This window comes from Arachis duranensis, chromosome 6 (genome assembly GCF_000817695.3).
Source record: "Arachis duranensis cultivar V14167 chromosome 6, aradu.V14167.gnm2.J7QH, whole genome shotgun sequence".
In the NCBI taxonomy this organism is placed as follows: domain Eukaryota; kingdom Viridiplantae; phylum Streptophyta; class Magnoliopsida; order Fabales; family Fabaceae; genus Arachis; species Arachis duranensis.
Window position 1 is genome coordinate 2,827,287 of NC_029777.3, and position 16,242 is coordinate 2,843,528.

The 16,242-nt window shown below is 31.0% G+C and overlaps 2 protein-coding genes and 1 long non-coding RNA gene across 4 annotated transcripts; 1 reads left to right on the plus strand and 2 right to left on the minus strand.

Annotated features, from left to right (window-relative positions):
• The first annotated feature begins 8,452 nt into the window (after positions 1-8,452).
• Positions 8,453-9,257, plus strand: LOC107491971 (eukaryotic translation initiation factor 1A). Its single transcript, XM_016112916.3, has one exon. It carries the CDS (start codon positions 8,704-8,706, stop codon positions 9,139-9,141), a length of 438 nt encoding a protein of 145 aa, XP_015968402.1. The 5' UTR covers positions 8,453-8,703; the 3' UTR covers positions 9,142-9,257.
• A 107-nt stretch (positions 9,258-9,364) lies between these two features.
• LOC127748551 (uncharacterized) lies at positions 9,365-9,992 on the minus strand. Its single transcript, XR_008010648.1, has 2 exons — positions 9,743-9,992; positions 9,365-9,655 (listed from the first exon to the last, which is right to left on the minus strand). It is a non-coding gene; the product is annotated as an uncharacterized LOC127748551 (long non-coding RNA).
• Positions 9,993-10,377: 385 nt separating this feature from the next.
• Positions 10,378-12,589, minus strand: LOC107491840 (uncharacterized protein At5g41620-like). Of its 2 annotated transcripts, XM_021126192.2 has the most exons (3): positions 12,135-12,589; positions 11,702-11,827; positions 10,378-11,433 (listed from the first exon to the last, which is right to left on the minus strand). In XM_021126192.2, exons 1-3 carry the CDS (start codon positions 12,477-12,479, stop codon positions 10,432-10,434), a joined length of 1,473 nt encoding a protein of 490 aa, XP_020981851.2. In that variant the 5' UTR covers positions 12,480-12,589; the 3' UTR covers positions 10,378-10,431. The 2 variants fall into 2 exon arrangements, with proteins under 2 accessions (XP_020981851.2, XP_052118695.1); XM_052262735.1 differs by lacking the exon at positions 11,702-11,827.
• Between the last annotated feature and the right edge of the window lie 3,653 nt (positions 12,590-16,242).

The window sequence follows — 16,242 nt, forward strand, 5'->3', positions numbered from 1 at the left end:
TAGTAATTTATTAAGTATATAAAATTATTATATATTATATAATTTTATTTTTTGTTTGAAAAATATATTTAGTATTTAGCCTAGTGACTACTATAAATAAAAGTCTAATCTAAATATTAATGATATTTAATATCTAAAAAGTAAATAATAATATCAAAAGTCTATGAATTATAACTCAAATTGCATAGTTTCCCGATACGCATCTAAGAGATCGCGTGTTCGAATCTCTCTATCTTTAGTAAAATAATAATAATAATAATATTAAAAAATTAAAAAAAATATTTTTGTCAATCACTTTTTAATTAAATAAAAATTTCAATTCATAAATATTTGAATTTCTTTTATCACTTAAATTAAAACCTTTCAAATCTGATAAATTAAAGTGGATCTCTTTACTCCTATAAAAGATTGAACTTATAAAATTATTGATAAGATTTCAGTGAAACATCATTACCGTGTTAATTTATTTCTTGCAACATTTGACACATGATTACAAGAGTTTAGTAAAAGATTCAATGATTATACGATGAAATTGCTTGTTTTAAGTTTAATTTTAAATCTCAGAGATAATTATAAATTCTTTAATATCGACAAAATATGTGAATTAGTAGAACAGATTTATCTAGATGACTTGGTCAATGATCAAGAGAAATTTCACATTTGCAAGCTCAACATTATAAACACGATGTTCCTAATCACGTTGAATTAAGTAAGTTGTGCACAATTTTCAAATTATGTCAAATGTTAATGAATACAAAAAGTCTTTAACATATTATTTGATTGATCATTTAATTCGCTTGATATTAACTCTTTCTATTTCAACTACTTCAATTGAGAGATCTTTTTCAACTATAAATATTATGAAAAATAGATTTAGAACAAAATAAGATATGAACTTTTTGCTAATTATCTTTTGATTTACATTAAAAAAAAATTCTCAAAGATTTAATATAAATTTTATTATCAATACATTTTATAATATAAAAAATCAACATATACCACTTTATTAATAAAAAATATAAACATAATTTTATATTTTAAAATATATTCTCTATTCATATATTTTTATAATATATCTTACATTATATAATTTATTTATATAAATTTTATTTTAATATTATATATATTATTCATTCTCATAAAAATATTTTTGAATCTGTGCCAATCTTTAATATGTATAATTGAGTTATATAATCTATTTCATTATCTCTTTTCTCTCCCTTTTACTACTTATCTTTCTTCTGTGAAATTACATTATTTACATTCATTTGATTTTGTTTTTCCTTCTCCCATAACTCCTTTGATTACTCTATATTTTAATATTAATATTATTATCTTTAATATGTGTAGTTAAATTATAAAACCTATTTTATTATATCCATCTTTTTACTCATTTGTATTACGTATCTTTCTTATATAAAGTTACATTCACAGTACGGATCGGTTTGGTTTAGATTTAATGTAAAATTAAAACCGAATCGATTAAAATATAATTAGTTCGGTTTGGTTTAGATTTGTATATATACCCAAACCAAATCAAATCGATTAAAAATGGATTGGTTTGATTCGGATAATTGAGTACCTAATGACTTTAAAATTCATAAAAAAAACCAAAGTTTTATCTTAAAAATTCAACAAATACAATAAACATTTAACATCAATAAAAATAATTCAAACATATTAAACACAAAATACATTAAAAACTAAACTCATTAAAATCCAAATATATTAATAGTGAATAATCTTTGTCTAATGAAAATACAAAAGTGCAATAGAAAATTCACTAATTAATTGATTAGGTTCAAATTCAGACGGATAATTGAATACCCACTACCCGTACTCACCCCTAACACTTATTTACATTTTTCTTCTTCCATGACCCGTTGTCACTCAATCTTTTCCGTGCCCTATTTAAGTAAGTATATATGAATATTGTCATTTGTCATCTATATTTTACTCTTTTTTTTATCTTCAAATATTTAAATTGCATTTTTACCTAAATGTGTGTAGTTGACTTAAAACTCATTTGAACTTCTGAAATTTTAACTCAACCTCAATTTCGATCTCAAAATTTCAATTTACTCAATTGAAATCTCTAAATATTGAATTACTTACATTTATCTCGAAATAATCTCCCTTAACAGAATGGCATATTAAGTTGACAAAGGCCCAGTTTGGTAAACAAATTATTTAAACTCTTTTTAAAAAATAACTTAAACAATAGATGATTATATTAAAAGTAGCTTATAAATAAATTATTTTGTTATTGAGTTTTTTGCTTTAAAAGTACTTATTTTTTAAAGATGTGATAAAAAGTAGTAGTATTATGAGAGAATTTATTTTTTTTTTAACTTCTCTATAAGCCCCTAAATAGCTTCTTAGAAAACCGCAATTTAATTTTAAAAATTGCACCGGACATTAATACTACTACTTTTCATAAGTCAAAAATTCAAAAAGTTTACTTTTGAAGCTTCCCAAAATATATTTCTACGGGATTTTAAATTGCTATATAAGATACATGATGTGGCCAAATTTCAGATAATCCAAATGAACCTCCAAAAAAGAGATTACAGTCTTATTTTCGACTTTGTTAAAAAGATGATGGATTCAGACAGCCAAATTTCAAGAACTTCTACAAGGTCGTATTCTCAGTAAAAAAACTGATGAACTTGATAAAATTACAACAACTCGCTATACAAAAAAAATAACATACGAGAATTATTTGTGCAGAGAACTAACCAAGAAAGAAATAGAAACTGATTTTTCTTATGTAAACATAAAAGGAAGAAAGTGTAAGACACAAGTTTATGTGAAAGACAAGAGTATTTTCTACTATATAAATAGAGACATTTATACTACAATGATGCAGCAGCTTTGCAACTAATACATAACTAACACATTAACAGAAATTTTAACTTTGATGGGTCATAATTTGACTTTCAAATTCCCAAATGTTGTGAAACTTGTTTTGAAGGAAGTGGATCCATTGAGTTTGCAACATTCGAAAAACGATTTTTAACGAAAGTGTTATGAGCTTTTGAAGTTTATTTGGGTTTAAAACAGAATTTTGCAGAAAATCATAAATTTTGGTATGTGTGACCACACACACTATCGTACGCACGTACAGGCCAGAGCATGTGGTCAAACTCGAAAATACACATGAGGGTGTGTACGCACTCTCTGGAAGTTTTGCAAGTTGTGTGTACGCACACGCTAGACAAGTTGTCTGGTGTGTGCGTACGCACAGTATGATGCGTATACACGATACTGTTTTGTACTAAAACTCTATTTTTAACTGTTTGACTTTCCCAGCAAGTTTGTAAACTTTCGTAACCACTGTTTTGTTGAAAAATCACAATTTTTGAATTATTAACTATTCCTCTAGCTTTCCAAACCCCTATAACGCCTGTTTAAGGAACGGTAGCTAGTGTTTAGGCTTTGAAACGAGCGAAAGTGTACTAGTAAAATAAAAGAGGTAGTTTTGTTTTGTATTTAGAGATGGTGACTTAGGATTATAGAGTACTGTGGGTAGATTAACTAGAGTGATTCTGTGGAGTGTACTGAGTAAATTAAAAAAAAAAACATGTTGGAGTATAGTGGGGATAAGTTTGAAGAACTATATTTTATTATAAATACAATGTTGGGTGCGATTTCATTATAAATGTGACTATTTCATCTCGAGAACTCTTTTTCGAAAGTGCAACCCCAAAGAGATGGCGGAAGGTGAGAATCCCCTTCCTTGTTCCTCCTGCTATTGTAAAATTGCCTCGAGTGAGATGGTGGGAGGTTAGGATTCCCTTATTTGTTCCTCCTGGACATATGAGAACGTACCTCCTAGATACATGCAAGGGTGTGGTTCACACCACTTGCTCCAACTTAGTTAGTTAAGGCTCCCCGTGTAGATGCAAGAGTGTGGTTCGCCCCACTTGCTCCAGGTTGAGATGGTTTGAGCTTCCTGAGTAAATACAAGGGTATGATTTGTCCCACTTGCTCCAAGTTGAGATGATTTTAAGCTTCTTGGATAGATACAGTGGTCGCCCCATTTGCTCAAAGTTGGTATTTATGATTGATCTTAGTCTCTTTGGACAAACACAGTGACTCACCCCCACTAGTTTTAGATTGAGATTTGAAATTTCCTTTGACCCGGTTGTGCGATGGATGATTGAATATTTATATATATGCATATGCTTTGAGCTTCACGCCACTAGGACTGTCCAGGGTTTGCTACTGGACATGTCGGATTTTGCTAGATAACTGGCAGATGATACCATCGGCTATAGGGCAACATGCATCATGTGCATTTGTATGATTTGTTTGAGTATGCATACTTTGGTTTGCCTAATTGTTTATATATGTATATATACTACATGACTTAAATGTTGTTTTTGTTTCTTTAATTGTGTATTCCTTTGTATGCTTTGTATGTGTTTGACCTTGAAAGACCCCTCAGATAGTGGAGGTGCGATGAGGGTTGTTCCACCTGGTGATTTGAAGGCTTGAAGGAGACAGAAGGTGAAGACTTAGATTAGAATTAAAATTCTCTTAGATAGATTACCGATATTTCTGGATTAGAATAATTTTTAAGATTAATCTGAGTGTCGGAGTTCTAGGAATGTCTCTTACTTTTTCGGGACCTTATATATTATGTATGTGGGCACCTTACGATGTTGAGAACCTCCGATTCTTATTCTATACATATTCTACTGTTTTTCAGATGTAGGTCAAGAGGCACATCGCTGAGCATTCTGGAGACCTTCTAGAAGCGAAGAACTATACTCTTAATGCTTAGTATTTTGTTTCTAGTTGTATATATGTATATTTAGTCTCTGCCCTGTATAATTGTGTAAGTCCCTCCTAGAGATTGACAATGGAAAAACAAGTATTTATATTATAGTATGGGTTATACTTTTGGTGTGTGTGTGTGTTTATACTTTGGCCAGCCTTAGCTTCGCAAGTCGAGTCTGGAATTTGATATTTGTATCTTTTGGAAGTCTAATATTTATATATAGTTTATCCTTCTTTTCGGTCCTGTTTATCCGTTTTATGTTTACTTGGACAAGTGTGATGCGATATTCTATTACACTTTTGTTTAGTTTCTTCTTCAAGGCTCCTAGTCATAATTTTCTTCAACTATATTTATATACGTCTTTTTCTTTTGGAGGTCGTAATACCTCTCTACCTCTATTATACAACTTAAATGTAAAGCTCTGTGTGGTAGAGTGTTACAAATTGAACGAAAATGAGTTTTTTTGAAATGATATGAATTAAAGAGTTACGATTTAAGGATTTTAATGAATTTTAAAGAAATGAGAATTGGTTGTCGCTCCCTTAAATTTTAGAGACTCAGCCGTAGAATTTAATTTCATAAATCTTGACTTAAGGTGATTTAATCTAATTTAATAACTTAGTTTGGTTTTGATTGATTTTAAGAAAAGAATTATGTTTTGAGACATTGGGGAAAGGCTTTGAAAGTTTTTAGTAATTTTCAAAAGCAATTGAATTCAAATGTTTAAGCTTGAGATAGATTACTGAAGTTAATTTGAGACTTTTAATTTGGCGAAAAATATGGGTTTTTGAAAGAGATATACAGGATACTCAACCCTGCGAGGTGTATATGGCACTCACCCGTGAGTATACAAGCAATTTCGCCTACGAGGGTCTCTCTGATGACGAGGTGTACAGGGCACTCACCTTACGAGTACACAGGAAGTTCTGCCTGCGAGGCATACAAGACACTCACCCTGCGAGACATATAATGTATATATATGCGAGAAACCTCAGAGGAAAAATGTTCGGGTAAGCTACCGAATGTGTCGGGTTCTGGCAATATAACTGACGCGTGAGCTCATGACCAATAGGACAGGCATGCATCATACTGCATTTGTTTGCTATTGTTTGGGTGTGTTTAAGTATTTTGGTCTGCCTATCTGATGAATCCTGTTTAACTGTTAATTATGGTACTTGTTGTAATTATTTTCTTATTGTGTTTGTCTTGTATTGTTTGTTCCTGTGACTGATTCTGTTTTGAGATCGAGTGGAGATTTATTTGTATGTTGGGCCAAAGGTCAAAATTTATCTATATGTTGGGTCGGAGGCTGAGAGTCGTTTATAAGTTAGGCCGGAGGTCGTAACTTGATTTTGTATTAGGATATTATTTGAGCTTTGAAATCCTTATATTAAAGAAGAGAACTTTGAATTTTGGATAATTAATTGTTGTGGTTTTGAAAAGGTTCATAAGATGAACGATGATATTTGCTTTTGAAATTCATTCTTCTTTATACGTATCCTCTTATGACAATTCTTAAACCCTCTACTGAGAACCTGCGAGAACGATGTTTTCACCCCTCTATAGACTTCTCTTTTCAGGACGGATGAAGAAATTGATGAAATTTTTGCTAAGTTCTTAGCTGTGTTGTTTTTATTTGTATATATATTAGTCAAAATTTTTTTCTCACTTTTGTCATTATAACTCTGTATAAGAAGGACATGAGTTATATATTTTGTATGTATATAATATTTTTATGTTATTTGTATAAGAATTTATATATATATATGTTTGTTTACAAGTAAAAAGAATTTTTGGTTTTTAAAAAAAACAACGATCCGATATTAGAGTTAAAAACTCTTATTTTATTATTAAGTATATAAAAGTTATAATCTTTATTATCAAAGTGGTGCAGACGAAAATGTAACATTTTAATAGTAAAGATGTTACGTAGTATAATGATAATATTAACTTAAGGCCACATGATTTATTGAATTTGATAGGTTCAGGCAAATTCGAAAAATTTTAGGTTAAAAAAAATAATAGGAACCATTTTTTTATTAGTACCTCTTTTTTCTCTTAACGGTATATTTAAAAAATATTATATTTATTAAAAAAATTAATTGAATTTTACGTTAATATTATAAAAAATAAGATTTTATAATATTTTGAAGGCGCTGTTCTGTATAAGTACAATACACAAAATATGTATTGCATTGACAATATGCAATTTGTATATTATTTTTATAAATTAAAAAAAATCTCATTTTACAATCCACACTCTACAAATTCTACGACTCTCAGAATTTTATAAAATACCATAACTTTTAATATTAAAAAATTACACTAATTTTTATTCGATATCTAAAAAAATTGAACTTTTTTTTGTGTTTCTATCTCTTTTTTCTTTATATTAAAGTTTAGAGTAAAAGGTAGTAGTCGAGACAACGTAACAAGTTTGGTAAGAGTCTTCAGGTAGCTTTGTTATTCTTTTTAATTAGCAGATAAACAAAATTAAAAGCTAAAATAATTATATTTTAAAATCATTTAGTTGCTCATCTCTTTATACATTAAGTACGCTCTCATAGATCCCTGTTAAATTAGTGTTAAGATACCGCAAGAAAATCAACAAAATGCTTGTGCACCTTGAAGAAATACTTTTAATCATAATTGTTGTTTTATTTCCATTTTTATGATTTGTGAGAACATAGATAAAATTATTATTCTTTTTTAAAAAAATTCAAACTATCATATTTTAGTGACGAATTAAATTTTACTATTTATTTTATTAAAATTAATAGAATAGATGTGTTGTTTAATTTTTTTTTAGTTATGAGTATTACAAAGATTTTTTAAGCAAATAACAACATATTATTTCTTAAGTTTTAAAATAATAAATATTTGTTTGGACGCTATTATTTTGATAAAAAAAAATTTTAATAAATTTTTTTATTTTTAGCGTGTTTGACAAATTTTTAATAATAAAAATAAAAATACTAAAAAAATAAAAAATATACTTTTTTGAAAAATTGTACTTTACATTTTTTTAAAAAATCTTTTTCTTTTAAAAAAAATATTTTTTATCTAATAAATAAACAAAAAAATATTTTTATATTATTATATTCAAACATAATTGATAAATAAATTTTTTTTTATAAAATACTCAAATATAAAATTATTTTTAATTTTTTGTAAAATCTTTAAAAAAAATTCAAAAAAAATATTTTTTTTAAACTCACCTAAACAAATCCAAAAAAAAAAATTTCAGCAACAAAGATCTTTTATTTGGGCGTTGTACGGATCTTCTGAAAAACAGTACAAATTAGAGAACAACAATATTTATTCTTTAACATTAAACTTTTAAGGAATTTAATCATTTTACATTAAAGATAATAAATTTAAATCATCTAGAACAAAAAATTAATAAAATAATAAAATAAAATAAAATCATAATTAAATTTATAATTTTTTTAAATATATATCCTACCATTTTAATTTAAAAATAATTAATTTATCATTTTACTACTTTATCCTTTTTTTCCGTTAAAGAATAGAGAATCACCTAATCACGTTGAAAAAAGTTAGTATCTTATTTTAATTTTTAAATTAAAGAATCAACGTTTTTTTTTTAAAAAAAATAAAAGATAGATTGCCTTATCTTTTTTATCTTGGTGCCCAGGACAAAAAGAAACCGACCTCACCTATGGAGTTAGCCGCCTTGAAGGAGTTATATAAAGGGCAGAAGCTGCTTTACGGTTCCTCCAACGCAAACTCGATTAGAGTCAGAGAGCAAGAGAGAGAAGAGGGAAAAGCTACCAATCCTAGGGTTTTAAATTACCGCAGAATTTAATTTGAGCAAGCTTCAAGTAGACAAAGAACCCGATTGATTGAAACCTAATCTGCAACTGTAAGAGAGGGAAAGAAAGAAGAAGAAGAAGATGCCGAAGAACAAGGGAAAGGGAGGGAAGAACAGGAAGAGGGGGAAGAACGAAGCGGACGACGACAAGAGAGAGCTGGTTTTCAAGGAGGACGGACAGGAATACGCGCAGGTCCTCCGTATGCTCGGTAACGGCCGCTGTGAAGCAATGTGCATCGACGGCATCAAGAGGCTCTGTCATATCAGAGGCAAGATGCACAAAAAGGTGTGGATCGCCGCCGGTGACATCATCCTCGTCGGCCTCCGCGACTTCCAGAACGACAAGGCTGACGTTATCCTCAAGTACATGGCTGACGAGGCCAGACTTCTCAAGGCCTACGGCGAGCTCCCTGACACCACCCGCCTAAACGAGACCGTCGGTGGTGGCCTCGAGGATGACGAAGACCAGTTTGGCGACGACTACGTCGAGTTCGAGGATGAGGATATCGATAAAATCTAATTCTTAGTTATCTTTTTGTCAGTCTTATATTTTCGGTTTCATTGTTTTTCCAAGAGTTAGTTGTTAAACATTTTTCTGATGACGAATTTACGGTGCTTACTGGATTGAGATGTTTATTTTTTTCGTCTTTCTATGGTTTCATCTTTTAAAGAATTTTAAGATATGGTCATCTATCCTTGCTATCTAGCTTGTGTATTTGTTAAATATAGATGCTAAACATAGGTTAACATAATTTGGTGATATAATTTCATAAATGACAATCAGCTAAGTAAAACTAGAGCACCTTTGAAAGAATGATGGTTTTACATTGAAAAAGAAGGCACTATGGAATGGTAATTACTAATTACCCTTGAGGCCTTGGAGGTTATGAATTTGGCATGTTTTCAATGGCATCTTGTGTGTCGCCTCCTTTTGAAATTGTCTCCAAAAGTAGTCATCATGTCGTCTTCTTTTAAGACATCAATTGGCACCGAAACTTGATTAGTGAAACCTGTTGCTTGCTGTCTGTTACAAACTAGACAAAGAAACCTAGTTGTTATGACGTTAATTAAATCAATTAGTTCGCCTAAGTAGATTATGGTTAGCTGATAAATCAACGTACCTAATGCATAGATACACGAAGCTAATGGTTCGGTGGCGCTCCCTTCACTCCAATACCAAAAAGATTAAAGGCAATTGACCTTATCACCAAATTCATGCAAACCTCTGACTTCTCTTGTGCATGGCACCCCAACAGAAGAAGGCAGAGGTATCCATGAAGTAGCCGCTAAGGTCTGTTATCACCTCCTTTCGGACTTGGAGCGAAGAGAGCTCCAACACAAACACCACAACTACCCAGTGGCTATTCTCAATGGAACTGCGGTTATGGGCTTCTCACTTGGAGCTTGACTTTATATAATAAATTAAGGATTGTCAAACATTGAATCCATTTTCAACATTATTGCCGACTTTGATCGTTTTCTATTAACATATCTGATGCAGATACAGACTCAATTATGAATTCTATTATGAATTCTATATTTTGTTTAGTGACGTGCGCTTGTGCGTATGGTGCAAGCATCTCCGTTTAATTGGCAGATTTAATTAAATCCACACAATGTTGACAAATTTGGAGTCAACTTTGCACCGGAAAGCAAAGTTTGGCGTTGCAGATCAATTGCTCAAATGCGTATATCATATTATCAAATTGTTTTAATTCTAGAAAGAAGATTATGATTTATAATAAATATTCTGTACATTCCTAAAAGCTTTCAAATCTATTGTTTTCTGGAAAAGCATTGTATGTAAAATTCACATTGAAGGTTTGTGGGGATGTAATCTTGCTTGAAGCAGTTTTGCCATGAGCGAGTTGTCATTAACTCCCTTTGGCAATTTGGAAGAAGAACAAGACTCAGACATGTCACTCAGCTTAACCACTGAACCCTCCCCGAAAATATTATCTGTCTCTGGATAAACCTTATCACCTTCTGATGATATAGAACTGCTCCCAACATGCTTTTGAGCTTGTGTTGCCAATTCACATTCTTCTGACTGAACCTGTTTCCTCATTGCTGCATTATCCAGTGAATGCAGGCATGGGATGTGGCTACTGCATCTGCCTGAATCAACCGACCTTTTCGCGTGAAGAAATGTTTCAATATCAACACCTAACTTGTCAACAACAGAATCTCTTCCTCCTGAATGCCTGCGCTCATCAAGCCAAGCCTCTGAAATATGAAGCATTAGCCTATCAAGGTTATTTTCACCTTTAACCTGACCCGTCTCAGAGCCATTACTCTGTCTTAGAGAACGTGCTTCTCGTTCATAGTCTCTTATTCCTTTGGCAAAGTCGTCACACAGATTCTCCAATAGGATCCGACCTTTTTGCTCTCTTTCAAGATCTCTGAAACAACTTGACAGTGAAGACTTCATCTCCGAAAGCTCCCTTGTGAGCTTTCGACCAACGCTTTCCGAATGCTGTCTCAACCTCCTTTCTTCTTCTATCTCTTCATTCATTGATTGAACTGTAGCTTTAACTTTTTCATGTTCTTTGTTCTTCCTCACAAGCTTGTCCTCTTCTATTTGCCTCAATATCATTCGCTTTTCTTGTAGTAAGTCTCTGACCTGTACCTGAGAAAGATCTAGCTCCATTTTCAAGGCTTTTATCACTGACATACTCGATGCATTCTGTTCTTCAAGGCTCGAGATGCGGCTCAGTACTTTGAGTAACTCTCTTGATGTTTTAGGGTCGCCACATTTACCCCGTAACTCCGCAGAACTTGTTGGATTTACTGAAATATTGTACGGTGCCACCTATTTTAAGCAAACAAAAAATTCAAACATAATATATACCATAATGATAATTGAGATCATGGCTTATAAATTGAGGATTGAAGTTAGCTCAAATCAACAAAGTCGGTTATAAATCTATTTCTCTTTTTAACATGTAATGTTAAACCACTAATGAGATACCACTGATATAAAAGAGAACAGAACATGTAGAATATAAAGGAAAAATTAAACACAGATATATATAATACTTACTTCCAATGTAAAATTAAACATAGATAATAATACTTACCTTCACGGAGTTACAGTAACTTGCAGGGGACACTGGCAGAGGAGCACAACCCTTACTTTCAACTGATCTACGGTGCTTGAGAGGTGATGCTTGGACATGTCTTTTCGAATTACGTTCTAATTTGGGCTTCATTGAGGACCATAAGAATAATACAATTACTTGTCTAAAAATGCATCAACAAATTCCACTAAAGCTGATTGAATTATAATTTTACGAATCCAGTTCACCCAGTCAAATGTTATAAATAACCAAAACTAAGTTTCCAATTTCAATAGTGAAACTAAAATTTCCAATTATAGTTATAAGAAAAGAAACTAGCATACTCACTAAGCAGCAAATCATGCACCAAGAGTAGAAAAAGAAACTAGCAAACTCCCTAAGAATCAAAACATGCACAAGACTAGAAAAAGAAACTCGCGAGTCGGGATTATACCTGGTGATAGGGGGTATCAGGAGGGTCAGCAAAGTGTTTAGGAAGCTTGCGGCGGCAGCGGGGAAGTAGTGCCATGTGGTAGGGCTGAGTCTCCCAGAGTTGTGCACAGAGCTCTCTGGCAGAGAGTGACGATGATGTGGGACAGTTGAGGAATTCTCGAATGTTGATTCTGGAGTGGTGAGATGGAAGGTGAAGCCTCCATAAGGGTGGAGGAGTGGAAGAACCACCCCTTTTGTCCACAAACACCATTATTCCTTCTTCCCTTTTCTCCTCTCTACCTCTTTCCATCTCTCTCTCAACTAATTTTGTTTTGAAATACTTGACAGTGCACGAAGCAAGCAGCATGAACAAGTTAAGTAAGCTTGAGTGAGGGAGGGTGTAAGTTACAAAGGCAGCTTCTATTGTTTGAGTGCAGGCAGCCACCTCAGCACGTGCCTTCAATGTTGGGGCCAGGCCCCCCATCCCAACACCTTAATTTTGTCTCCCTTTTGTCTTGTTCCCTCCTGCCTAAAATAATTGTTTCTCACTTTCATTCGTAATTGACAATTTGTAGACTAAATTCCCACGGTGGATTTTTAGATTCACTCATTTTTCAGATTTAAAATTGACTGTACAGGTTCTCGAAATCTAATTCTATGCATTATATTGATTTCTAAATGTTTTCCAACGTTAAATCCACGAACAAAATAATAAATTAGTTCTGACTTATCACACTAGATACATAATTAAATAACGTCTTTTTATTTTAGTCTTTGAATAAAATAAAAGAAGATCGTTTTAGAGAATAAAAAAAAATATAATAATTTGTATATTATATAAAATTTTGTTCTCATTTTGTTCTTATTTAAATGTCAAAACGATGCTGTTTAGTCATATATTCAGCATGATAAGTTAGAGTCAATTTAGCACTTAGTTCGTTAATTCAGGAGTCTAAGGATTAATATAGTGTCTAAAATTAAATTTCGAAGACCAGTATAAATAATTTTTTAAATTTAAGAAACTAAAATGATAAAAATTATGAATATAAGAGATTACTTTAAAAATTTAGTCACAACTTGTAAGTCTCTGCTATTATATATATAATGGTGGGTTTTGTTATGGTTATGAATGTAATGCCTATGGTGGCCACATAATCAAAAGTTAGCCTGTAGTCTAGATTTGTTCGTAGTTAGCAAATATTGAACTTAGTTTTAAAATAATCTAAGGTAAATGATTCATGAATAGTGCAGGATTAATGAATAGTGCAGGATTATATTAATAATTTTCATTGAAATTCATGAATAAAAAAGATGAATCTTAAAATTGGGAATGACAGACATAGACAGTGTCATGGTTAATTTTTTTTATGTGTTTAGCTACGGTAACGTCGGAGGCAAATGCGATTCGATATGTAGTTCTTCACGTTGGCTTTTGATGAGGAGGTATATTTCGGCCATATTTTTTCCGTTGTGGAACCCAAAGTAATTTGCGTGGCACGATCTCAAAGTGGTATCGTCTTGTTTGTCAATTTCAATCCCAATAGATATAATGTAAGGTCAGTCTAATTATGATTCGTAACATTTTGTATTGAATATTTAGGTGCAGTAACAATAACGTACCAACTAAATACAGTTTTGGCCCACCGCAGACCACACATAGTTTAGGACGACACAACTTCTTTAACTACTCCAAAATAAAACCCTCTCCCTTTCTCAACAAGCTTTTTTCAATAGGAGCTTTCATGAAAAAGAAATTTAAAAGATTCCGTCTTTATTGAATATAATTTCTATCAATCACATACGTGATGTTATCCCTGATAATTAGCTATAAGATATTCTATTATTAGACTTGGTAATACAAGATATTTACATAAAGTTAATCAAATAACTTAATAATTTCAAGGAATTTATTTTCTAATATGCAGCCATGACAGATAGAATTTGATCTGCAATATATTTGATTTATATTAGATCTCACATTCTCACTAATGGATAAGCACACAGTTTTATTTTTTTTTTAGGAAGGGAGAAAATATTATTCTAGTCCCAATATTTGGAATCTCATAACGTTTGAATAATTTTTAGATTTTTTTACCTAAATGCGCATGTGAAACATTTTAATTCTCAAAATGCGTATAGATTAAAATCTTTCTGAAAATGCGCAGCTCCATTTTTTGGCCGGCATCCGCAAAATGGATTTTTATATCATTTCAAGTCAGGTGCCCACAAAATGGGCCACCATATCAGATGCAGCTCCCACGAAACGGCTACCCCCATTTTTTTGGTGACAGTGGCAAAATGGAAGAAACAACTCGGGGGCATCAGGCGCGAAAAGGGGGCACTACGGAGGTGAGGACACTCCCATATTCACTCTATGGTATAATCATAATTTGATGTAGAAAAGTGAATATTGTTGCTCTTATATTGAAAAAAATTTTGTTTAAAATGTTATCTTTAGGTTACTTGTGTTTGTGTGTGTTGCAGAATTATCTGTACAATTAACCATAATTATCTGAACGTACTTAGGAGTAAGAATTTCCTAATTATGTGTTGGTTTGAATTAGCTTATTTGAGTTAACAAAGTATTTTTTATAAAAAAAATAAAATACTTTAAATTTTAAACACATTTTGATACATCTTTTAAGAATAAGTATTTTTATTAAAAAAGCAAATTATTTGCTTTTTTCTAAAAGCCAGTAATACATTGTTTTAAAAAAAACAAAAGCAAAAGACGTTTTTAATATTTAAAAACTCTTTTAAAAAGTCTACCCAAATGTAAAATAACTTTTATCTATAAAAAATAATTTTCTTAAAAAAGATAAAAGAATAAATACTTTTTTTCAAAAGTCAATTCAAACTAGTCCGATGATGATTTCTTTGCAGGTTAATTGTATGATTTAGTTGTTGCTCATTATTATAGTCTCTCTATATGTAAGATGACATTTCTTAAGATTTGTAGGTGAACATGAACTATTAATCTGATATTATGCCACTACTTTTTTATAAAATTGTTTTATGGGATATCATCATAGGCAGACAATCCATAAGAACTCAGAAAAGCTACTTTGGAATATTGTAATTTTGATGCTAATGAGCTTGCAGCTTATTACCTCTTATAGAAGTGACACATTTTTCTTATTATCATGGTAGAAGAGATTTTGGGTTCATTCATATAATTGCATTTTATATTTGCTAGTTTATGCACCTTTATTTAGTGAAATTCTTGCAACCTTATATACAGTTTCAGATAAGCTGCTTAACTTTTATGCTGCTATATATTTTGTGGGTATTGTTGATTCATATTACTTACCATTCAAGGGCAACAAAGTTAATTAAGATATTGTTGAAAATCTAAGGTAGATAATATACTGTTGACAAATTTGATAATAACATTTAGTGCACAAAGAATGCTTTCTCAATTAGATACTTTGTATTGGATTCAATCTATGTTCTTATTAGCAACTAAGTATTAATATTGTACAATATTAAGCTGGCAAACAATCTGTGTCCTTATTTTGTTTCTTCCATTTCGCTACTGCCACCAAGAAAATGGAGGTAGCTATTTCGTGAGAGCTGCACCTGATATGGTTGGCTTATTTTGTAGGCACCTGGCTTGAAATGATATGAAAATTCATTTCGTGGACGCTGGCCAAGAAATGGAGCTGTGCATTTTCAGAAAAATTTCAATTTATGCGTATTTTGAGAATTAAAGTGTTTCACATGCGCATTTAGGTAAAAAAGCCTAATTTTTATGGATAAGTACTAAACTTTTTATTCTGTCTTTTCTATAATTTTTACCTTAAATAAAAAAAATTTTATTATAAAAAAAGTTATTTTTTTAACTTCTCTATAAATACTTTTTTTGTGATTTTTTCTTAAACATTTAAATAGCTTCTTAAAAAGCTACAATATAATTTTAAAAATTACAGCAAACATTAATATTATTACTTTTTACAAGTCAAAAGCTAAAAAAAACTTTTGAAATTTCTAAAACGGACCCTAAATATAATACTACTACTAGTCCCTTTTTTTTTGTTTTGGTGAAGACAAGATAATAATAATAATAATAATAATAATAATAATAATAATAATAATAATAATAATAATAATAATAATAATAATAATAATAA